General features: G+C 39.9%; 9 protein-coding genes across 9 annotated transcripts; 4 read left to right on the top strand and 5 right to left on the bottom strand. All coding sequences in view use genetic code 12, as the record gives it.

Annotated features, from left to right (window-relative positions):
- Positions 1 to 944: 944 nt before the first annotated feature.
- RPS42 (40S ribosomal protein eS4) lies at positions 945 to 2267 on the bottom strand (the record flags this gene model as incomplete). The annotated part of the gene is made up of 2 exons (XM_064918713.1): positions 945 to 1719; positions 2254 to 2267. The coding sequence occupies 2 exons, from the start codon at positions 2265 to 2267 to the stop codon at positions 945 to 947; spliced, it is 789 nt and encodes a 262-aa protein (XP_064775587.1).
- Positions 2268 to 3370: 1103 nt separating this feature from the next.
- RJT20DRAFT_24247 (uncharacterized protein) lies at positions 3371 to 4835 on the bottom strand. Its single transcript, XM_064919348.1, has one exon. The coding sequence runs from the start codon at positions 4444 to 4446 to the stop codon at positions 3643 to 3645; it is 804 nt and encodes a 267-aa protein (XP_064775588.1). The 5' UTR covers positions 4447 to 4835; the 3' UTR covers positions 3371 to 3642.
- Positions 4836 to 7224: 2389 nt separating this feature from the next.
- Positions 7225 to 8583, top strand: RJT20DRAFT_24268 (uncharacterized protein). The gene has a single exon (XM_064919349.1). The coding sequence runs from the start codon at positions 7550 to 7552 to the stop codon at positions 8540 to 8542; it is 993 nt and encodes a 330-aa protein (XP_064775589.1). The 5' UTR covers positions 7225 to 7549; the 3' UTR covers positions 8543 to 8583.
- Positions 8584 to 10616: 2033 nt separating this feature from the next.
- RJT20DRAFT_132988 (uncharacterized protein) lies at positions 10617 to 11599 on the top strand (the record flags this gene model as incomplete). The annotated part of the gene is made up of 2 exons (XM_064918185.1): positions 10617 to 10639; positions 10759 to 11599. 2 exons carry the CDS (start codon positions 10617 to 10619, stop codon positions 11597 to 11599), a joined length of 864 nt encoding a protein of 287 aa, XP_064775590.1.
- Positions 11600 to 11868: 269 nt separating this feature from the next.
- Positions 11869 to 13096, bottom strand: MRP20 (mitochondrial 54S ribosomal protein uL23m). The gene has a single exon (XM_064919350.1). The coding sequence runs from the start codon at positions 13005 to 13007 to the stop codon at positions 12138 to 12140; it is 870 nt and encodes a 289-aa protein (XP_064775591.1). The 5' UTR covers positions 13008 to 13096; the 3' UTR covers positions 11869 to 12137.
- A 361-nt stretch (positions 13097 to 13457) lies between these two features.
- Positions 13458 to 16318, bottom strand: RJT20DRAFT_125286 (leucine-rich repeat domain-containing protein). Its single transcript, XM_064916446.1, has one exon. The coding sequence runs from the start codon at positions 16068 to 16070 to the stop codon at positions 13605 to 13607; it is 2466 nt and encodes an 821-aa protein (XP_064775592.1). The 5' UTR covers positions 16071 to 16318; the 3' UTR covers positions 13458 to 13604.
- A 1257-nt stretch (positions 16319 to 17575) lies between these two features.
- RJT20DRAFT_24296 (DNA-directed RNA polymerase II subunit RPB2) lies at positions 17576 to 21636 on the top strand. Its single transcript, XM_064919352.1, has one exon. It carries the CDS (start codon positions 17763 to 17765, stop codon positions 21456 to 21458), a length of 3696 nt encoding a protein of 1231 aa, XP_064775593.1. The 5' UTR covers positions 17576 to 17762; the 3' UTR covers positions 21459 to 21636.
- Positions 21637 to 21989: 353 nt separating this feature from the next.
- RJT20DRAFT_2088 (mitochondrial 54S ribosomal protein uL13m) lies at positions 21990 to 22514 on the bottom strand (the record flags this gene model as incomplete). The annotated part of the gene is made up of 1 exon (XM_064919267.1): positions 21990 to 22514. The coding sequence occupies one exon, from the start codon at positions 22512 to 22514 to the stop codon at positions 21990 to 21992; it is 525 nt and encodes a 174-aa protein (XP_064775594.1).
- A 596-nt stretch (positions 22515 to 23110) lies between these two features.
- Positions 23111 to 24144, top strand: RPB7 (DNA-directed RNA polymerase II subunit). The gene has a single exon (XM_064919351.1). The coding sequence runs from the start codon at positions 23480 to 23482 to the stop codon at positions 23999 to 24001; it is 522 nt and encodes a 173-aa protein (XP_064775595.1). The 5' UTR covers positions 23111 to 23479; the 3' UTR covers positions 24002 to 24144.
- Positions 24145 to 24198: the final 54 nt, after the last annotated feature.

The raw sequence follows: 24198 nt of genomic DNA on the forward strand, positions 1-24198 counted from the left end.
GAAAATAGTTGGGGTATTGAACGGAAGAATACAGAAGCTCACAATTCCTTCTACAATTGGATTAGTCTTGTCAAGGAAAACAACTGTTCACAGTGGTCATGCCCCTGGAGATTAATTGCAAAAACAATGAGAAAGCGGTCCCATGACGACAAATACAATAGCTGCAATAGTAGTACACAATATCAATAATCAGATGTTTTGATTGGTTCTCCTGAATTACCAAAGAAGTGAAAGAAATTGCCTCGAAAATAGTAATAGCGGAAATAAATTAGCAGTTTTTCTTATATTATAACTTATGACATATCGCATTTACCTAATAACTATTTCACAATTCCAGCGAAGAAATTCACCCTAAACACGGAATTGACACCATTTCCGAACGGAACTGACCGACGTCAATTTAGTATAAGGCTAATTTTATTCCCCATTGTTAACTTTGGACGGGACTACAGAACCACACGGATTTCATGCCTGAAACTCCATATGGCACAACTTTCTTCCGGAATGTAGAAGCACACTCCCAGACTTTCCATACTTAAGAATAAAAAATTTTGCAGTAGAATCAAACCACTCCTAGATTAATGTATGCGGATAAACATCGAATTTCATAATAACAGGAAATGTGCACCGGAAAAGTCTTTGTGTAACAAGTGCAGTTGCAGCCACCCCAACCTGGCCCATAGTTAAGGAATTCCTTTCGGTTATTTAGCAACATGGCAGCAGAGATGGCAGTTAGATCCATTCGCAGTTTATTCCTAAGGAGCGTCGACTCCTTCATAGGTACCACGAATTGTTTCTCAAATTTGTCTATTAGGTATTTGGTAATTCTTGTTGGTATTTCTCCTTCAATTTAATGATGTTTAATTCTATTATACAATACTTGAGTTAAAGTAACGAAGTGAAATCGTAGAAACGGCCAATTCTATATAATTAAGAAGACCAGCTTAAATACCTTGTTGAGCTCTTCTTCTGTCTCTCTCCTCAGAGATGGATAACTTAATACCCTTACCCTTTGGCAAAGAAACGTATGGCTTACCAGCCTCGGTACCAATAACGAAAACGTTAGACAATCTGGTAACGAAGGTGTTGTCCAAGGAATCCTTAATATGGACCAAGTCGAAACCACCCTCGTGCTTTTCTCTGTGAACAATAGCACCAACTCTACCCAAGTTACGACCACCAGTAACCATAACCAATCTACCAGTGTCAAACTTAATGAAATCAGTGATCTTACCGGTAGCCAAGTCAATCTTGACAGTATCGTTAACTCTGATGAGTGGGTCGGGGTATCTGATAGTTCTACCATCGTGGGTGACAACGTATGGAATACCTCTCTTACCTAATTGGACCTTCTTAACCTTACCTAATTTGTAAGAAGCTTCTTCAGCGGTGATTCTGTGAACTGCGAATCTACCCTTGACATCGTAGATCAATCTGAAGTGCTCGTTGGTAGCCTCCAAAGTGATAACATCCATGAAACCAGCTGGGAAAGTGGTGTCAGTTCTGACCTTTCCGTCAACCTTAACATGCTCTTGCATCAAGATAGCCTTGACTTCTCTGCCGTTTAAAGCATACTTAAGTCTGTTTCTCAAGAAAACAACCAATGGCAAAGACTCTCTCAACTTGTGAGGTCCAGCAGATGGTCTTGGAGCGTAAGTTCCGGACAATTTGTCCAACATCCAGTGGGATGGAGCTGCTAATCTCTTTAAATGCTTCTTTCTATTACGAGTTAGTACGATTTGATCGTGTAGCGGTTACAAGTTTACAGTATACAGAGAAGACAGATTTACGAAAACTGAGCTTTTGACATGATAATTGTTAAAGATATGATGGTAGACTTCTTCAAATATTAATGGTGAGACAAATCCTCCCGCGCAGACGTTAGCCCAAACAAAAGGAATTGGTTCAAAAGTACTTTCGTACGTCCTCATTCTTCCAACTACTATAAGTTAATTCAATAGACATTGAAAGAATAGAAGTTCACACGCTCCGCACTGATCCCATAATAAAAAGAGGAATTAGAAGTCAACATCATACCCAACAAAATTATCACGACAAGGCTCCCTTCCAAGCCATTTATACCGTTCTCCTCAAGAGAGAAAAACAGTAATGACTGGTGACTGATAACAAGAGTATAAAACTCTCCAGTAATTTTCTAAGCGTTTCCGTACACTGAGACAGTGTAGTACTTTGCCAAATCTGTCTAATGTGTTATACCAAGTACTCGCAAAAGTATTAGATAACTAGACATACGGGCCTCTTGCCATTTTGGATAATTATGTGTGTTTGATAATGATTGAGGAAAAAGAAATAGTACTAATAAAAAGTACTAAAAAACAGTATTAGTGATAAATATATACTAACTAAGGGAGAAGTGAAAAGTCTTCCTGGTGACTGTACATACATCATAAAATCAATCGTGAGAAAATATCACATGATCAATTTAGAGGATGGCTACTTCAGCACGTGATTAAAACAACTTATCAGGGCACAAGCCCTAGAGGTATACCTCTTTCCCCGACTTTAATTCCCCTTTTATCATTGCTATCACAGATCATGACACAAACTTCATGAAATACTCCGATAAGAACAAGAGTGCTGCAGAGGGAGGGGAACGAATTGAAGAGTGATACAGTATCATATTTGGGTGTGAAACCCACTCCAAGTACGAGTGTGGGGAACCCGGTTAACCTCTATAGTTAGAGACGATGGCTTGGGCTTCGGTACTCGATTAAGTAATGCTCCTCTTTGAAATTTAGCGTTTACGATGATCTAAGATATATGTAAGTTAGCCTTCCCCTTTTCGTGGGTTATTATTATCTCTAGAAGGACCGACTATGTCACATATTTTACACAATGTAGAAGAGGAAGCTAACTGTAAGAGTTGGGGTAGAAGCCAAAAGTTCTCCACAATTCAACATTTCTGTTAGGAGAGGAACCAGATGTGGAGATGGAGGTGGAGCTTTCCATGAAGTCGATGAGTACATGTCATCTCTGAATTGTTCTCCATTATTCATTGTGATGTCTCTCCACATTAGGTGGAGAAACATATTTAACGAATAGATGAAATGTTGGAGGAGAACCGAATCGAAAGTCATTGGAAAGTCTAATTGTAGATAATTTTCACATTCTCGATCTCCTCTTCGTATAAGGCCGTGATTTGGCTTTACATTCCGACAGCCAAACTCTAGTCATAATCCACCTGCATTCTCTAGTTTTCTACGGGCCGAAATGGGGCCGATGACGTCTCTGTATTAACATAGACTATGAGCCATAATGCCTACTTTTTCAACTATGTCATTATATGTATATTTTATAACTTTTTTTTTGACTATTTTGTACCTATTCAATCCATAAACTCTCTCTACGTATATTGCATACTCTCAGTTAGTGGAATAATCCAATAACCGTACGATAACCAGCTCGTCTCTGTAAGAGTATGAGACTATGGTGTTTGTTCTGATGACTTTTAGTTGTAGTTAAACCAGTATCTTCATTTGAAGACCAGTGTGTAGCTCCAGAGGCAGCGACTGTAGTCCTGAATTGTGAGGTTTTGGAGGAATAGTGGAGTATCATTAGCTCTTTTCCATCTTTTTTTTAGTATTTTCGATGTTGATCTTTGTCCATTTTATGACCATTCACCTAAAAGACGGTATTCTTTGGGTCTTCGAATTTACCGGTGTTGATGGCAGCCCCATGGATTGGGATTTCCTGGCCATCTACATCAATTCCACCATTAGCTGTCAGGTTTGGAGGCGTGCTAATGGATAACTTTTCCGATCTTGATTTTTGAGTTTCCTTTGCGACTTCTGCTCCTGTCATAACCTTGACCCAATCAACGTACAAAGAGTAAGGTCCGTATTGTTTGTCCAACAAACCGATACCAATTGTCTTCACCTCAGACTTGTTAATTTCACTACCATCCTGGATAACACCCCAGTTAGTCATGACGAAATCATTGAGTGGAATGACGACGGTTTCCCAGTTTCCTGGATGGTTTAAGAACAAACGGTGCTGGAATAAATCGGTCACCAAGGGTGTGTTTGTTTGTATGTTAACCAAGTATTTCCTTCTGTCTCCCTTAACTCTCAAAACCAAAGATGAGTAGTTAGACCAGTCCCAGTAGCTGTTGCCGGACAACCATGATTCCTTCTGGTCTTTTGTTCTGAACATAGCATAGCCAGATCTGGTAACTTCTGGATTGTCTTTTGGCAAGTCCAAGGATAAGTAGCCATGGAAGTGACCGGCTTTTTCATTCTCATCGATGTCGAAATGAACGGTAGAGTATCCTCCCATTTCTTGGTCCGATCTAGTCATGATATTTTCCAACGATTCTTGTGGATTGTTCTTGAAGTCAAGAACAGATTGAACAGACTTTGCCAAATCTGCTGGCTTGGCGAAGAGGCCCTTGAGGGACGAGTTTAATCCTAAGGTTCTTAATGACATTGTGCTAGGTATGAATGCAATTGACTAATTGACTTTTGGGTACTGGAAATTTTGTCTCAAAAGACGGAAGACCAGTTTGCCAGTGATGAGTTGTAGCGATTTGTAGATAATTTACCTTGATTATTAGGTAGATTCTTGTTGTAGCGACAAAAGAATTAGCTTCTTTGCTAGTAGTAGTCACTTAATTGAATTTAACTCAATGAAAAATTAGTAAAATTAGCAAAATTAATAGAATTAGTAATAATGATATATATACTAGTTCTCAGCGGTGCAGCAAAAAGTAGAAAAGAAACCGTATTAATAAATGGTAATGAGATACAGCTATTGAATGATCCTCAAATCTTAAACGATAATAATACTCAAAGAAATCAAAATCCGTCGTGCTCACTTAATGGAAATAGGTGATATTGCTTCCTATTTATATTAAACCAAACCCGGACTGACAAAAACCTTAATTTTCCAAATCTGCAAAAATTATTAATCCTATCCTTACCTCTATCATTCCCCTTAACTATGGCCAAATTGGGCTTTGATTTTTTTGTCATTCGGTTAGCAGAGTTGGGCTTGGCGCACGACTTCCAAAACAGTAAGGTAACCGGAGGTACCAGTAGCGATAGGAGTAAGAGTACCATGGAAGCAAGTAGAAAATGTGGGGAGAGGGTTCATGATCTGGAGAACAAAAGCCGGGGCACCAGTAACTATATGGAACGATTTGGAAACAGTTCGCTCACTGCGGCGTCGGAGTTGATTGTCGTTGCTAGTTGTGAAATTTCACTGTATCCTGGCTTATGAACTCCGGAGTGCAACAGTAGCAAATGCAAGAAAGAATAATAATATTTTGACCACAGTGGCTCCAAAAAAGTGGAGAGATAAAGTTTAAAGAGCATTGGGCTACTCTGTGGTATACGATATAGAAAACGAAAATCCCTGGGCATACAGGAGATTTGAGTGCATTTGTCTGGAATCGTCTCTGCCAGTGACGTAAACCATTCCCAGTGCACATTAGCCGTAGGCTGTGGCCCCACGATTCAAAAGCCTGGCAGTCTGGTTCAATGGGACTGCTGCCATAGTTGTGTTAGGACAGGCTACGAACACGAAGCATCTACAGCAATACAACATATGGCTCAATCCATGCCCAGGGACCCCAGATAGCCGCTACAGTAACCTATGGTTCATCAGTGTTCGTCATCGCAACATTAGCCTACTCCCCACAATTGCCATGTTTCTGCATCTGGCCACACCCTTGGTCTTACCTGTTAAAGTATATCCATTGATCTTTATCGCAGGTATTTTTTTCGCAATAAGTGAAGAGGGGAATTCAAGGATGGGGAAGATAATCATGTAGAAATATCACGGTGCCCATATATATACTCCAAATACCCCAACTGCGGATGTAGCGATGGAGTGGAGAATGGCTATTGGTTCTCGATTAGTAATTTACATCATACTTCTTACATAGTTCTGAAAAAAATTCAGATGGGGAACAAACCCAAGTGACCACCATGGACCATTCTCTTCCTCTAATCACTATTTCAGAGTAAAATGTAGGAATTTCGTAGATTACCCTGCTGGGCTATGAAGCTTGGGGTCCCGACAACAGTAACATCTGCTTCCAACGTGGTTTGTATACCTCAACTGCCACTCCGAAGCTACTCCGAACCCACTCCGAGTTCTCTCCGAATATTATCACCTTGGCAAGATTAGACTTTTCCATCCGCAATCTCCTATATGCTATTGTTAGCATTATTTTTACAAATACGATTAGACTCACCCCATATCCAGCACTGAATACTTCATATTGGAGAATAATTATAACAACAACTGGGGTGTATCAGCTTTTGGCCGTTCAACTCCGAGATGACTTACCGCCGGTTCCCTTCAAATACTCTAATTTTTCACCATGTTTGTTGATACCTCATGCCCCGGGAGGTATTCCGTATTTTCTCACACCACGGCTATACGATGACTCCAAGACTTGTCGATATAGTCTGGACTAGACATGGCTACAAAGAGTTACATCTCTTCCTTTCCCGGGCCCGAGCCCTACACCATCCAATGTGCTTTCCTGAATATACTGATATACTGTTATGTGGGGTTATCTATAAGACTGGAATTTGCAAACTTTACACAGGAGACTCCTTCTATGTATGTAAGATTCTTTCACCACATTAGGAGATATACATCCGAAGAGAACCAAAAGTAGTCATAGGTTTTGGCAACGGGTTGCTTGGTGGTGATTACGAATTAGGTTGTAGCAGCCCCGTGTGGTATAGCCGTAGGTTGTTGGAAGTTTCTGGAACGAATCGTACGTTAAGGGCATACAACGTGGTGTAATGTTTGCGTATGTGTGAATTGAATGATAATTGCTGAGTATCGTTTAGAAAAGTGGCACGGGCTTTGAAGAGTGATACGATGATGGCAGTTACTTTACTCGAGAGACCAATAGGGTACATAGTTTTGATCTGTTCCGGTGATTCTTATCAAAGGAGAGGATCTGTGAATTTTTTTGTTTACTATCTATTGACGTACATAAAGGGACATCGAAGAAAAAGATTAGGCTTCGCTGAATCACGGGGTAATACTTCACATTTGAGTTTCTAGATCACTATGACACCTTTCTTGCGTAGGTTCTCTTATAATTACTTGGACATTTTGAAGAAATTCGAAGTGTGACTTCTGAAAAACAATTGGCATTTCAAGGTGGCACCACCATAATTAAGCTCATCGTGCAATACTATTCAGCGAGCTTTACTCCTGTAGTAGTGGTTATCTGACAGCCTTACTATAATTGAAACTAAATTGAGGCACTGTCTTATGATAATTGTCTCCCCTCAATTGACCAGCCGCAACTCGGTTCCTGACATATACCTCTGGTTTAAGCCGTTGTGCATTTAACTTATGATGGAAGCATCACTAGTATGATAGAAGTAGCCGTTGATATCTCGTGCATATGAAAAATCTCGAAAATGAAAACCACAATCCCAATCGTACGACAAAGGTATCCCGTTTTGTTTCTTTGATCTAAGAGCTCTTATCTGCTAGAGGGACAAGAGAATATATTCCCAATAGTAATTAGACTGGTAGATAAAAAAGACTTTGTACAATGGCAGGAAAATTCTTTAATCCAGAGACAGCAACCTACTTGGACCCCACGAAAGACCGTAGAGTCGTCTATTTGACTGGTGGCCACTCAGGTATCGGCTGGTTCACAGCTTTACACTTGTATTTACATGGATACGTAGTCTACCTTGCGGGTAGAACCGAGTCCAAGGTTACTTCGGCCATCGAGAAAATTAAAGCCGAAGCAGAGAAGAGAGTCAAAGAATCCAAGGATAAGGAAGTTGCACAGCACTTTGGTGAACTCCATTTCTCGTACATTGACTTGTTGGACCTCTCTACTGTCAGTGCTGCTGCTCAAAAGTTTCTCAAATCAGAGAGCAAGTTGCATATCTTAATTAACAATGCTGGGTTAATGGCTGTTCCTTTTGAAGAGACGAAAGACGGCTTCGAAATCCAATATCAAGTCAACTTCGTAAGTCACTTTTTATTGACCCTTTTGTTATTACCAGCATTGGATGCTGTTGCGAAAGAGGGCAAAGTTGAACCAAGAGTAGTCAATCTTTCTTCCTTCGGTCACAACTTTATGTACAAGGATTTCAAGCCTGAAGATCCAATAAACAAGGCCCCTAACTATGTATACAGTTGGGTTAGATACGGAAAGGCTAAGGCTGCTCAAATTCAAATTAGTCAGGAATTGGCTAAGAGACACCCAGAAATTTTGAGTCTCTCAGTTCATCCTGGATTCATTATGAGTACTGGCCTTTACACTCCTTCGAAGAGCATGTTCGGTGTGGGCTTGTTTTCTGGAGTTGTTAAGCCATTGGTCAACACTTCTGAAGAAGACGGAGCCACGGCTTCTTTAAGAGCAGCTTTGGACACAACATTAACTGCTAAGAAAGACTCCGGAAAATACTTAGTAACTGGAGGAGCCTTTGGTACCCCCACCAAGTTAGCTAGAAGTGTAGCTGGATCTAAGGCAACCTGGGACTGGACCTATGACCAATTGCAAAAGAAGGGCTTCGCGGTTGAAGCTTAGACATTAGATTTAGATCAATTATGAACTTTGTTTACTACTATTTATTATATCTATGTTTCAGTTTTTAATATATGAGTTACATTAGGCACTGAGTTGTAGTTGACTTCGCTGAGTCTCGAGCGAAATGACTAGAGGTAACAAAGGACTGTTGATTTCTAAGAGCAAAGGAACCGCTAAAGATGGAGTCCGGTCGGCACTGAGCAACAAAAATAACATCATCTCGTAAACTCGGTTAGGTCTCGGCTCGTAATTGATGACAGCACGGAATGGTGGTCTTCTCTCCGATTCACTGGACAGCATCAAAGGGAGACACACATAGAGTATAGAGTAGCAAAGGTATGCGAAGAGTGTTCAAGGGTGGCTCCTAAGAAATGAGGAGATGTAGAAGCTGGTTACATTGGCAGAGAAATAGCAGTGGTTGGTGAGGTGTTGATTTCGCAATCACACTGCTTGGGATTTTTAGCTCTTTAATCAAGAAGTGTGATTGAAGACTCGTAATTGGGCACAAAATATCAATGAAAATGACCATTTTTCATTATATTAAACTTCAAGACTTTCCTCACGTCCCTCTCATATATGCATTTATTAGAATTCTAAAAGTTACATGAAATGGCCAACCAGATTGGAGTATACCCCATTAAAAGCTCTCTCAATGCAACATCAACGGCTTCAACTATAGACTGGACGCTACCATACGTAAATCCCCGTCGTCATGCCCGTAGTTTCCCGCTCCACTTTCCTATCTCCTGCACGTCAAAATTAGATGATCCCTTATCTGCTTTCCTTCACAGTGACCATACATATCATTCTTTCTGGTTGAGTGGGAGGTTGTGGGTAGAGGAGAAGGTGAGTTGGTGGTGAAAGCAGTTTGGGGAGAGCAGTAGAGTTTCGCTTGTGGTAGTCCCAGTGTATGTAATACTTGTGTATTTACTTGTGTATGTATATATATGTGTAGTTTTAAATTAGGATGCCTATAGGTGGTTTCTACAGCATCCAATCCAAAATGTTACTGCATTATATAAATATTAATTGACGCAAGATAAGTAGCTGGTGTCGCATATGTATACTTAATATAGTTTTTGCAGTAGCAAAGGAGAGGAATAGAGAGAGGATATGAGTAGCATGGGATATCAGTAGCACCAGCACAAGGATTACCGAGCTTTTTAGTAAGTAGTTAATATCACATTATCCATATTCATGTTGATAAAGTCGATCTATGTCTCCAACCAGAGGGTTTCCTGGAAAGAACTACTTCCTTCTGTATATACATATTTCTATGTAAAATATATGCTTCATTGGTCTCCTTTTTAATCTCAGTTGAGCTTATCACTTTTTGTTTTATAGATTTAATCTGTTTAGTATTGCGTATTATCCATAGTATTCATATATACATATATTATATATACATACTATATATATACATACACATATCATATTATACTCAAATATATATTATATACATATATACATACATATATACATACAAATATACCTACTATACGTTTTATATTCATCATATTATACTCATATACATACACTTCTTCTTAGCTCACCTTCACTATCGTCATACCTCTTCTTTCTCTGACTGACCCCACACCCAATCTCTACCTTTTTTCTTATCTTACACCACAGTCATTAACACATTATTTACTACATTCTCCTATACTTCATTCTCCATTATACTTCATACTTCACACTACACTCTACATACTACCTCTTCGTACTCTTCATTCTACACAATACACTCTTCCCTACACACTATACTCTTCATTCTACTCACTTCCCTACTACACACTATTGTCTTCTTTCACCTACTATCTCTTATTATACCCTTAGATTACTCCTACACACTATATCCTAATATCCTACACACTAACTTACACCAGCTATATTTATCTTTCTTTAATAGTCTCTTCTTCTCCATCTTTTCTTAGTTCTCCCTCCATTTTCTAAGTATACACCCATTGTTTATCACAAGTCTTTCGCCATCACCACCACTTGGAATCCGAGACCCCCGATTCCTTCTTATCTTATACAAACCGGACAGTTTGTTATCCCTTACTCGTTGCTAACTATGGGCATTCTTTCCTTCTTTACGTACGTGCCACCGGATTTATACTGTATATCTAGACGATACATACGTGGATTTCTATGATATCTTCATGTATTTACATCTATTTACATCGATTTCAAACCACATACTAACATCTCTACAGCGTTTTGACTTCAACTGTCTACCCAGTCATCGCCTCCTACAAGGCCTTCGAAGAATACACCCGTGCCGTCAGTGTCGTAGACGCCTCCAACTTCAAGGTCGGCGGTATTACGGTTCCATTTTCTCTCCTTGTCAAGAGAGAAGGCGTTAACACAGACGCCGCCAATGAAGCTGCTCTTCAGATTCATCTTATCACCATCCAAAAGTGGTTCATCTACTGGGTTGTCTTGGCCACTGCCCAATTGGTTGAAAGCGTGCTTTTCTTGAAGTATTTGGTTCCATTGTACACTGTGTTCAAGCTTGCCTTCTCCGTATGGTTGATCGTGCCAATGGTGACCCTGTTCAATGCCCAGGCAGACACTTCCAAAACATTCGACACAACTAAGGATTGGGTGGCTTTCACCAGATCCGGACCGGGTTTGCTCTACTTCTCCTACATCCAGCCATGGATAGAGGGCAATTTCGACACCTTGATCAATTTGCCGCTCAGCATTCCGTCGCTATTCGGAATCGCCTCGAAGTTAGGCTCCGCAGCGATGTTTAGAGAGAAAGATAACAGTCATATCGACTTAACGGGGACAAATTCTGCCGATGACCTGGCGGATTATGCTAATATGTTGGATAGCTCGTATGTGATGGTGATGAATATTAAGAACAGGTTTGGCTACGGTGGAAAGGAAGAAGATAGAGATATCTCTGCTGAGTCGAGTTCAACGGGAACTGATGACATTGTTAAGAATGTTACAAGCGATTTGAACCAAAAAAAGGTCTCTGGCACCGAAAAGCTGGTTCCAGACCCACTGCCAACAACTTCTGAGAAGAAGAAAGGCTGGCTTTGGTAAGACGCCCCCACGATGATACATGTTAACGATTTTGGATTACTACGGATACCACGGTTTAGATGTATTAGTTGGTAGAGTACATGACTCAAAGATTGGTCTTTTGGATACAGTCAACTCACTGCAATTCTGAGAATTTGCACCTAGGTTGCCAATGTATGGATAGGTTTACACGAATTTAGGTTTTAGTTATATTAGCACTTTGCGGTTTAGGTGCTGTTTGGTTTTATTTCTTATATGTTGCTATTGATGTTATTGTTTAATATTTATACTGGACGTGGTGATTAATGCTTTAGTTTCACTTTTTACGTCATATATACGTTTTGATTATGAAGATTTTGATTATGAAGTGTTTGATAAGGAACTTTTCAGAGAAAAAGGATGAAACGTACATGGATAAGCGAATCAGTACAAAGAAGATGGATATATCAGTAAAACTACTGTGAACACATCTATGTCTACACTTTCTCTAGATTACTCTGTGGTGTATTATTATGTACATGGGTTGAATGTGTGTATGTATGACGGTCTAAGCGCAATCCTAAAGACCCAAGAATTGACTTACCAATTCTCTCTCTGCTCTAGACTCCACCTTGTCAGTATGAATCTTGACCTGCTGTTCGGCCTGTTTCTTGACCTTGTCAGAAACGAACAAGTTAGGCAACTGTGGAGTCTTGTAGATTCCATCGAAAGTATCTATTGGCTTTAATTTATCTGAGCCGGTACGGTTCTTTTGAATCATGGTCTCGGACTCTTCTTCACGTTGGTACCCGGCCATTTCTACTAATTCGGGTGATACTTCTGGCCACACAAATGGCTCAGCCATATCTATGGTCATCTTTTTGTATTGTGGGCCTCTGTAACGGGCATAATCGTATGGTCCTCTGACAAACTTTGCATGTAACAACTGGACAGTGACGTTCAAAGCTCTCAATCCATATACATGCCACAAGTAGTCCCTCAAGTCCATTTTGTTCATACTTTTTGGTACCAAGAACTTAGCTTGGTATGGAGAATGCTTTGCGTTTGGTCTCAAAAGACATATACGTCCCTGTGGGAAGTAGATCTTTTTCTCACCCACTCTGAAGTGGGGCTTGCCTAAAACGACTTCGTCTTGGTACTTCTCATAGTTTCTTCTGGCGATCTTGTCACTGTTAGATTTGAATTTGATAGGAATAGGCTTTCCTTCTTGTTGGTATCTTTGCTTGATTTCGGAGGCTGGAAACAAGGTATCCTTCACTCCTTGGGAAATGAGAGGTTTTCTCTCCTTTCTGAACCCATAGCGAGGCTTTTCCAATTCGACTTCGTTGACATTGACCTTTGGATAGTTCTTGGCCTGTTGCTTATAGTGAAGCGACCGCCTCGAGACGTTCAAAACCGATGACAAAATCGACTTAACACGGAAGTCCATTGTTGCTGTTATATATTCAACACCTTCTACGAAGTCTAGTCAATTATCTAACCACCTAAACCGTTAAGTCTAACAACCATTCAATGAACTAATCGTATTCATTGTTAACTATGGAGAATTTGAAAATTTTCAGACCGTGGTGTGTGCAGGAGTGTGAATTTGAATGGTAGCGCCGGTTAATGATTTGGAGTGAGTGGAAGGTATTATGAGTGAAGGGTGAGGATGAGGATGATTATATTGTATGGTAGAGGACGTATTGGATTTAGGTGTGTGAGATTGGATTTGGGTAGTTCAAAAATAATCGGTGATTGTATGCTGGTTTGAAGATAGGGGAAAAAAATGGTATGTCTGGAGATCAATGGTTTGGATAGTTGCTGTTAAACTTATAGTATTACTTGTACTACTACATACTACAATTATGTAAATATTATGTGAAATTTATCTTTATTTTGATAACTTGATTAATTTCTAAAGTATGCTAATATATCACATATCCCATCTAGACGAGAAACGTAATAGTTAGACACTTCCCAGACTTCTTGAACACTATTAATTACCCTTCAATTACACTGATAATAAATGCTGTCTATGACATCGCTATGCAGGTTCGACTCTAACATTTTGCAGCCTAAAAAAGTGTGGATCAGAGTCAAATATGCTATGATCAATGATTATTTCAGGATAGAAGCCTCTTGTGCTAAACTTCGCTGTCAATTCCGCAAGCAGTTCCCTATCGACGTCGTTATCTACAAGCCCAAGAACTGAGATTGCATCGTTCCACCGAATTTTTGAAATATCCGTAAGCAGGTTATTGCTTAGATCAATAGAAAGTAAAGTCTTCGGAAATGCCAACCCCTTCTGACATATCCATGGGCCCAACATGTTGGATTTCAAATTGAGAATTTTTAAACTTGGGAATTTCTCGAAACTGCCATGGATGCTACTGAGCTTGCTATTATCTAACTGGAGCACTTCTAGAGAACTCGGCAAGGTTTCTAAGTTGATCGTTTGAATATAGTTCCTTGCTAGAACTAACTCTTCCAATTTCCGACACTTTAAGAACGAAAATGCTTCTGTCATACTTGAATTAAGATTGCAGCTCTTAAAAGAGCAATACTTCAAATTCGGTAAGTTAAGGTCAATATTAGAGTCAACTCTTAATCTGCACGATTCGAGACTTATCCGGCTAATAGAAACGGGCAAGTCCTTAAAGAATTCATCATCAACACACTTAGAAAACGTCAAAGAAAGCTGCTGTAAATTTGAAGGAAACTTGAACCCATCAGAAATAATAGATATCGAATCCAACGTAAGACGGACTAAATTATCTGGCAAAGTGATACTATAGCTTTCCAAAATATCAATGTCTCTATTGCCCTGCAAAGCTAATGTGTGCAAATTCGGGAAGTTATCCAAATGGCAGTCCCTTAATCGATTATAGGATAAATTTAGCCATTCCAAAGTTTGAGGCAACTGGTGTACAAAAGATTCACTTCTTAACAAATAATTCTGCGATAAATCAACACGAGTGACCTTCAGCAAAGAGGAGAGATTAGTTTGCGAGATCGAGTACATACAATTGGAACGTAATGTTAAGCTTTGTAATGCTTTGGGGAATTGAACATTACGTAGTTTCTCGGTATTCATCGTTGATAAGTTTAAGCCAATTAGATTTTCTGGAAAATCCAACACACCATGGTTACCATTGACTAACAGCAAGTATTGTAAACTGGAGGGTAATTGGAGATTTCCATGAGGGACTATTCCATATTGAAACGAAATTTCAAGGTTTCTCAACTTTGGGGGTAGACTAAAGGTTTCTCCGACTTTGAAATACTTTCTCCTTTCCACATCAATAAATTTTTCTGGGCAAGAACCTACAAGATCATCTAATGTCTCGTCAACCATCGGAGATCCCTTTTTACAGAAGACTAGCTCCTCCAATGAGTCCGGAAAAATAACTGTAGTAAAGAATGAGATGGTCATACCAAGTTTGAATGGTCCAATGAACTTCAATGACTTTAGAGAATGTAACTTTGCCAACTCTGCTAAATCAGCCAAGTTTGTACAATCTCCTATGGTTAACTTCTCAAGTCCGAGAGGAAGTTTTATCCATTTTGGAGAACGAAGTGCTCCACATTGAAAACGAAGAACAGTTAGGTTCTTTAAAGAGGAAAAGTCTATACATGTCTCTTCAGTTATGAACCGAGTTTGAGAACTTGAGCTCTCTATGGTTAGCTCTTGTAAGGCATCATGAGACTTTATTTCCAAAATTTCTGAATTTCCAAATTCCAACAGGTTAAAAAGATGTAACTTCCTTAAACTTTTAGGCAAGTGCAATAGTTCCTCAAACACAATGGTAACCCCTGTCATCACTAGCGTCGAAAGATAAGGCATACTTTCAAAAAAATTCTCTATATTATCTATTACACCCCGGTCAATTTCCAAGCACTCCAAATAGCTAGGAAATTCATTCTGATACAAATCTAAAGGACTGAATTCGGGTTCTGGATCATACGCAAGAATGTGCATTTTCCGTAATCTATATGGTAAATGACATATAGCTGCCAAGGTCCAATGGAAATCATCCAAATATTGAGTTTCATTCGGGTGAAACGGCAAGGTATGATCGATGTCAATAACCACTTCGATGTTCCCAACTGTGGACAAAAATTCAGGAAGGATTTCCAGAAGTTCCATCAATCTTTTAGAATACGTGAAAATCACCGACTTTGGTCTATAGTATGGATGCAATCTGATAAAACAAAGAAATGAAGTAAGACTGGAAAAGGTAGTTGGCTCGTCGTCGTTTTGTAAAGTTGAGTTTTCGGTGGTAAGGGTATCATAATCATCTGGATCGTATTCGAGATCTTGGATGTCAGAGGCTTCTAAGAAGTCACCCGAGCCGATTTTGATATCTTTGTATAACGCATTGAATGCAAAAGGAGCAAGATACAGACCATTCTTTAAGTAGTAGAGCGTACGCTTAGGTACAAAATCGATAATTCTTTGTAGGAGTTCAGGTGGGAAGCCGTGAAGATTGTAGAGAATTGAAAATTCCATTTCTGGAACTGTGGTGATACTTTGAACTGGTCTTTATGGGTCTATACAGAAGAATGATAAGCGAGAAGAGATGGAATCAAAAGAGGTTCATTTAACATTAACATCTATATATGCTATTGCACACTTCGAAATGAATGAAATAAAGCAAAAGCAATTTTTACTACTTGATAGGTGTCCACAACAATATACCTAACTTTCAACTACAACTATCCACAATACCACCTAATACTAACCTTTTCAATAAGAAAAGCCAACTCATCTGATTCATATGGAACCCTTAAATCCAGATAAGATCTGTATGGGGGACGTGGGTCTGTCTGCAGGAGGGTTCCGTAAATATGACATCAGCGTATTTCGGAGTTACAGGGAAGAAGGGGAGAAGAGCTGTCGATACAAACAAGAGAGGAGAAGTGTTTTGTTAGAGAAAACAGGGTTTAATACTCGGATTCAATATTCAGAGAAAATGGTATGAGGGTTTGTAGTATTTGCAACACGTTGGTCATACCCATCTAGCATCCCATCGATAACCTTCTCCATCCCACCACCAGATGTCATTGGAGTTTAGCAGAAATATGGCTGCAGGGGAAGATGTGGCATTTGGTGGTAGTGCGGCATGGACGTTTGTATTTTTCGACCAAAAATTCTTCCTTTTCTTTTTCTCTTTGGTGTTTAATTTTGTATTTGCATTTTGCAATTTCTTTGTTAACGGTCATGTGACAGTATTTTTTGGTGTCTCTTCTCCATAGTTAACGTAAAGAGGAGTGGCGTATTGACATATCAAGACAAGAGTGAGAGAGAAAGAGAGTGTGTGTTCTCTGTGCGAATGGTCAGACTTCAAAGAATGACTATAATACTCACACTGTTTACTCATATTATACGCAGCTCATTATAATGGTGCTCACGGCGACTCACTTGTGTACTCTCACTACAACAATTCACTCATTATTATTCTCACTATATTCTAATTCTCACTCACTATAATTCTCACGACGATACTTTGTCACTGAACCTTTCTCTTTCTCTATACTCTCAATATACTCTCACTATATTCTCTCTCTATACTCTCACTATACTCTCACTATACTCTCACTATATTCTCTCTCTATACTCTTTCTCTCTAGTCTCCCACTATAATTTTCTCTTGTCATAATCTCTCTCTTCATAATCTCTCTCTATATTCTCAATACAATACTATCCCCCTCTACACACTGTTCCACTGTTCCACTGTTTTCACTTACTACTCCCTTAATGTAATTCTCACTATTAAAAAATTGCTACTGTTCTCCCACAGTAGAAAATCTCCCACTACAATTCTCTCACTGCAAAAAATCTCACTGGAAAACTCCCACTACAATTCTCACACTATAAAGAATCTCCCACTGTTATGCTCACACTCACTCACACTCACTCACGCTCACACACTCACTATGTCACCCGGTTTCTACACGACCCGCGCTCACTCGAAGTTTTTCAAAGACAAATTCGAATTGACATTTCTAATGGCGGCTAATACCAGTTTCTTTAGAACAACTGTCATCTCACACGGGTCCCTCTTACTGAACGGCACCGAAGATTCGAGATACAGGGACATTTGAACGTTCTCAGTGCGCTGACGCTTTTAAACCAGCCATTTCCGATAGATACTCGTAAAGTTACTCGTTAATCGACTCGTCTAATACCTTGTAGTAAACGATGTCCGACGATCCATATTCCTACGACGACGAGGACTCTCAGAGCATCACGCCAGAGGACTGTTGGACGGTGATTTCGTCGTTCTTCCAGGAGAAGGGTCTTGTATCGCAACAACTTGACTCGTTCGACGAATTCATCGAAACAACCATCCAAGAGTTGGTATGGGAAGACTCCCATTTGATCTTGGACCAGCCAGCACAACACACATCCGAAGACGACCATGAAAACAGAAGATATGAGATTACCTTCGGCAAGATTTACATCTCCAAGCCCATGCAGACAGAGGGTGATGGTACCACGCATCCTATGTTCCCACAGGAAGCCAGACTTCGTAATTTGACTTATTCTTCGCCATTATATGTGGATATGACCAAGAAGGTGTTCAAGTCCGACGACAACAAAAGAAAAGAAAATGAACTTGAATGGATAGAAGAGAAGGTGGAGGATGAAGAGCCACAGCAAAAGGTCTTTCTCGGTAAAGTTCCAATCATGTTACGTTCCAAGTTCTGTATGTTGAGAGATTTAGGCGAACACGAATTCTACGAACTTAAGGAATGTCCTTACGATATGGGTGGTTATTTCGTCATCAACGGTTCCGAAAAGGTTCTTATTGCACAGGAAAGAAGTGCTGCTAATATAGTGCAAGTCTTCAAGAAGGCTGCGCCATCCCCAATTTCCCATGTAGCCGAAATCAGATCTGCTCTTGAAAAGGGTTCAAGATTAATTTCCTCCATGCAAATCAAGCTTTATGGAAGAGATGAAAAGGGTATCTCAGGAAGAACCATCAAGGCCACTTTGCCTTATATCAAGGAAGATATTCCTATTGTAATTGTATTCAGAGCATTGGGTGTTGTTCCTGATGGTGATATTTTGGAACATATTTGTTACGACGCCAATGATTGGCAGATGTTGGAGATGTTGAAGCCATGTGTGGAAGAAGGTTTCGTTATCCAAGAACGTGAAGTCGCCCTTGATTTCATTGGTAGAAGAGGTGTTCTTGGTATCAGAAGAGAGAAACGTATTCAATACGCTAAAGACATTTTACAAAAGGAACTCTTACCTAACATTACTCAAGAGGAAGGTTTTGAATCCAGAAAGGCATTCTTCTTGGGTTACATGGTCAACAGATTGCTTTTGTGTGCATTGGAAAGAAAAGAGGCAGATGACAGAGATCATTTTGGTAAAAAGCGTTTGGACTTAGCTGGTCCACTTTTGGCCAACTTGTTCAGAATTTTATTCAGAAAGCTTACCAAGGATATTTATAACTACATGCAAAGATGTGTAGAGAATGATAAGGAGTTTAACTTAACTCTTGCTGTCAAGTCTCAGACAATTACTGATGGTTTGAGATACTCCTTAGCTACCGGAAACTGGGGTGAGCAAAAGAAGGCAATGAGTTCACGTGCCGGTGTTTCCCAAGTGTTGAACAGATACACATACTCTTCTACTTTATCACATTTGAGAAGAACTAATACTCCTATTGGTCGTGATGGTAAGATTGCAAAACCAAGACAACTTCACAATACCCATTGGGGTTTAGTTTGTCCAGCAGAGACTCCAGAGGGTCAAGCGTGTGGTTTGGTCAAGAACTTATCGCTTATGACCTGTATCTCCGTTGGTACTCCTTCAGAACCAATCCTCTATTTCTTAGAAGAATGGGGTATGGAGCCATTGGAGGACTATGTTCCATCTAACTCTCCAGACTCCACCAGAGTCTTCGTCAATGGTGTTTGGGTTGGTACGCATAGAGACCCAGCCAATTTGGTGGATACAATGAGAAACTTGAGAAGAAGAGGTGATATCTCTCCAGAAGTTTCCATTATCAGAGACATCAGAGAAAAGGAATTCAAGATCTTTACTGATGCTGGTAGAGTTTACCGTCCATTATTTATTGTGGATGATGATCCAGAATCTGAGAAGAAGGGTGAATTGAAGTTACAAAAGGAACATGTGCACAAATTACTTTCTTCTGAATATGATGAATATGATGACAATGATGCCGACAATGCCGCATACGGTTGGTCTTCATTGGTCAACGATGGTGTTGTTGAGTACGTCGATGCCGAAGAAGAAGAAACTATCATGATTGCCATGACTCCAGAGGACTTAGAGGCCAGTAAGAGCACTTTAAGTGAAACTCAACAGAAAACTTTACAACTAGAGGAACAAGAGTTGGACCCAGCTAAGCGTATTAAGCCAACTTTCTCTAGTTCAACACATACCTTCACCCATTGTGAGATACATCCTAGTATGATCCTTGGTGTTGCAGCTTCTATCATTCCTTTCCCAGATCACAATCAATCTCCCCGTAATACATATCAATCTGCTATGGGTAAGCAAGCTATGGGTGTGTTCTTGACGAATTATTCCGTGAGAATGGATACCATGGCAAATATTTTATACTACCCACAAAAGCCATTGGCTACTACAAGAGCTATGGAGCACTTGAAGTTCAGAGAGTTGCCTGCTGGTCAAAATGCCGTTGTGGCTATTGCCTGTTACTCGGGTTATAACCAAGAAGATTCTATGATTATGAATCAGTCTTCTATTGATAGAGGTTTGTTCAGATCTCTTTTCTTCCGTTCATACATGGATTTGGAGAAGAGGCAGGGTATGAAAGCATTGGAGACATTCGAGAAGCCTTCCAGAAGTGACACATTAAGACTTAAACACGGTACATATGAGAAATTAGATGACGACGGTTTAATTGCCCCAGGTGTCAGAGTTAGTGGAGAGGATATCATTATTGGTAAAACCACTCCTATTCCTCCAGACACCGAGGAATTAGGTCAAAGAACTCAATATCATACTAAGAGAGATGCTTCCACTCCATTGAGAAGTACCGAGTCTGGTATTGTCGATCAAGTGTTACTTACTACCAATGGTGATGGTGCCAAGTTCGTCAAGGTTCGTATGAGAACTACCAAAGTGCCCCAAATTGGTGACAAGTTCGCCTCCAGACACGGACAGAAGGGTACTATCGGTGTGACTTACAGACATGAAGATATGCCATTCAGTGCTCAAGGAATTGTTCCTGATCTTATTATCAACCCTCACGCTATTCCATCTCGTATGACAGTCGCGCATTTAATTGAGTGTTTACTTTCTAAGGTTTCTTCGCTTTCTGGTCTTGAAGGTGATGCTTCCCCATTCACTGATGTTACTGCTGAAGCTATCTCCCGTTTGTTAAGAGAACATGGCTACCACTCTAGAGGTTTCGAAGTCATGTATAATGGTCACACTGGTAAGAAGCTTATGGCCCAAGTTTTCTTCGGTCCTACTTACTACCAAAGATTGAGACACATGGTTGATGACAAGATTCACGCCAGAGCCAGGGGTCCAGTTCAAGTTTTGACTAGACAACCAGTGGAAGGTAGATCTAGAGATGGTGGTTTACGTTTCGGTGAGATGGAGCGTGATTGTATGATTGCGCACGGTGCTGCCGGTTTCTTGAAGGAACGTTTGATGGAAGCCTCTGATGCTTTCAGAGTCCATGTCTGCGGAATGTGTGGTTTGATGACAGTGATTGCAAACTTGAAGAAAAACCAATTCGAGTGCCGTTCTTGTAAGAACAAGACCAATATTTACCAGATCCACATTCCATATGCAGCCAAATTGTTGTTCCAGGAGTTGATGGCTATGAATATCTCTCCTAGAATGTACACAGAGCGTTCAGGAGTGAGTATCCGTGTCTGATGGATAGAATCCTAGGAGGAAGCATGAGAGTGTTAAAAACAAAGTGTTCGATTCCAGAACATCTATACCCTGGGGGTAATGTAATTATACAAAAAAATAAGATGGCCGATTATATATTGTAGCATATAGCAAATAAAAAGAATATCAGAAGAAAGCATCACATGTCGAGTATCGAACTGTAGATTTTTTCATTATACTGACTCTTAGGAATGACGAAGAGTGCTTTAAGATCACAATGATCTACGTTCCATAAGTATTTGCTGTTCTAAATTACATTTGTTCTTACATATGCTTTATTTATTGTAAAATTTTTCACAAATGTGGTAGGAATCTCTATGTACATGGATATGTCAGTGTCCATTGCAATTCTGGATTGCAACAAACTGTAATTCTTTAACTCGGTCTGGCTGTTGATGTCAACGACCCAAGCATTATAATTTATGTGAAAGGAATATCGTAACTCTTCGTCTACAAGTTCAGAGTCTTACCATTCCTTATTATTACCTCATTACTTCCAAGATTTCTTCGCTTTTAATGCTGCAAGTACTTCTCTCTGAGTTCGGCATTCACCTTTTCCTTGTGAGCCAACTCTTCAGCCTTGGCTCTGGCGTCGGCTGCCTCGTCGGCAAATGCTATTAAGTTGTCCTTGTATGGATGCTCATCGCCATCAAAAACCTTCAATCTGTCCATTCTAACAAGTCTGTTCTTGTGTTTTGGAAGCATACCCTTGACGGCTCTGGTCAAGATCTCTCCATATCCTTTATTTTCAATCATACGTTCCATTGGCACCAATTTCAAGGACCCTGGGCGGGTGGTGTGCGACCAATAGTGTCTATCTTGCAATTTGTTACCCGTTACCTTCAAATGCTTGCAGTTTGTCACCACTACGTAGTCCCCGTGGTCTCTGTTGGGGGAGTACGTAGGCTTGTGCTTACCTTGCAAGGTAATAGCGATGCTAGCAGCCAAACGACCGAGCGTACGAGGGTCGGCGGCGGCATCGACGTGGTGCCATACTCTTGTCAACGCCACGGCAGAAGTTCCTATTCTTTGCGACATCCTTTACAACGACTACAACCTACTCTTTCCTATACTTTCTATCACCACCGTCTTCATTTTCAAGGCCTGAAAAATCCGATTTTTCACTTGAAAATCCACCCGGTAAAATGTCGCGGCATGAATTTTTCATCACCAAATGTCGTGACCGCGCATGTCGCAGCGACTGATTATGGTATTTTGGAGTTTGTGAATTTTCATTCAACGACGACAAGTTTGAAGGAAGATTGAAACAGAGAGAGAAGTGGTCACGGCAAGAGTCTTGGATAAAGAAGAGAGCCGTCTATACACCGCTGAAGTTTTAATTAGTGAAGAACGCGTTTTGGACCACTTTTTTTGGGTGATTTACCGCTGGAATCAGAGATAGTGTCTTGCGACAGAAACAGTTTTATTCATTTGAAGAATTGGAACTCCGGAAGAAATCGCTATTGTGGGCACGAAGCGAATTCCGTTAAGCAGAAATTATAGATTCTAATAGAGCAGGTTTGGCCATTAGCCAGTTTTTTTGCTTTCTTTTGCACTCGATTTTGTTCCTATAGTCGCTAGAATAGGTGCTGCTACTACTACTATCGTATACCAAGTATTGAATATTTGAGTATCGCTAAAGATCGTATAAGAATCGAAGGAATCAACTAGTCCGAACGAATAATATAGTTACTTGGGCAAGAAAAGGACGAAACCTTGGAAGTGGTAATTGCAAAAACTATTAAATTTAGAATTTTTGCCCATTTTTCTTTGCTAGAAGTTACCATTCTTAACAAATAACCCCAGTCATCTCGATATTCACATCGATTGACCATCCAATCACTTATCTTATTAATTTAAGAAAGACTCAACAAGCTCTAATTGGCTAATATTTTGGTTATTGAAATCTTTTTAACTATCCAAAAGGTATCGAATCTTGAAAGAGAAACATAATAAGCCTGAAAAATTTCAGCATCAACTTACATCTACACATATAAAGAGAAATGTTTTTCCTTAAAGATCTTTCACTTAACCTCACACTTCATCCGTCATACTTCGGTCCTCAAATGGACCAGTATCTTCGTGATAAACTTCTTTCCGACGTGGAAGGTACATGTACCGGTCAGTTTGGATACATAGTGTGTGTTTTGGATTGCATGAATATTGATGTAGGAAAGGGAAGAATAATTCCGGGTTCTGGTATGGCGGAGTTTGAAGTTAAATACCGTGCCGTCGTATGGAAACCATTCAAGGGAGAAGTAGTAGATGCTGTGGTGACGACTGTGAATAAAATGGGTTTCTTTGCCGACGTAGGACCATTGTCTGTCTTCGTGAGTACCCATTTAATTCCTTCAGATATGAAGTTCAATCCTTCGGCAAATCCACCAGCGTATGTCAGTCCAGACGAGACGATCAGAAAGGGTTCCAGAGTCAGATTGAAGATTGTTGGTACCAGAACAGATGTCAACGAGATCTATGCCATCGGAAGTATCAAAGAAGATTACTTGGGACCAAGTCCTATGTGATTGTTGGAACCTTTTTCTTCTTAGTTCGTTATTGATGAATTTGGTGGCTCTTCTTTGAGTTCTAAACGAAGCATCGAGCTACTGTAACCATTCATTTTTACTCTAAATCCAGTATTAGAACTACTTTACAAATCCTTTACAGTTCTTCTCATGTACTATAATTAGCCAAAAGTTTATTTATGCATCACAATCCTTAA

Source organism: Scheffersomyces xylosifermentans (assembly GCF_036884685.1).
Source record: "Scheffersomyces xylosifermentans strain CBS 12540 chromosome Unknown RJT20scaffold_2, whole genome shotgun sequence".
Taxonomy (NCBI): Eukaryota; Fungi; Ascomycota; class Pichiomycetes; order Serinales; family Debaryomycetaceae; genus Scheffersomyces; species Scheffersomyces xylosifermentans.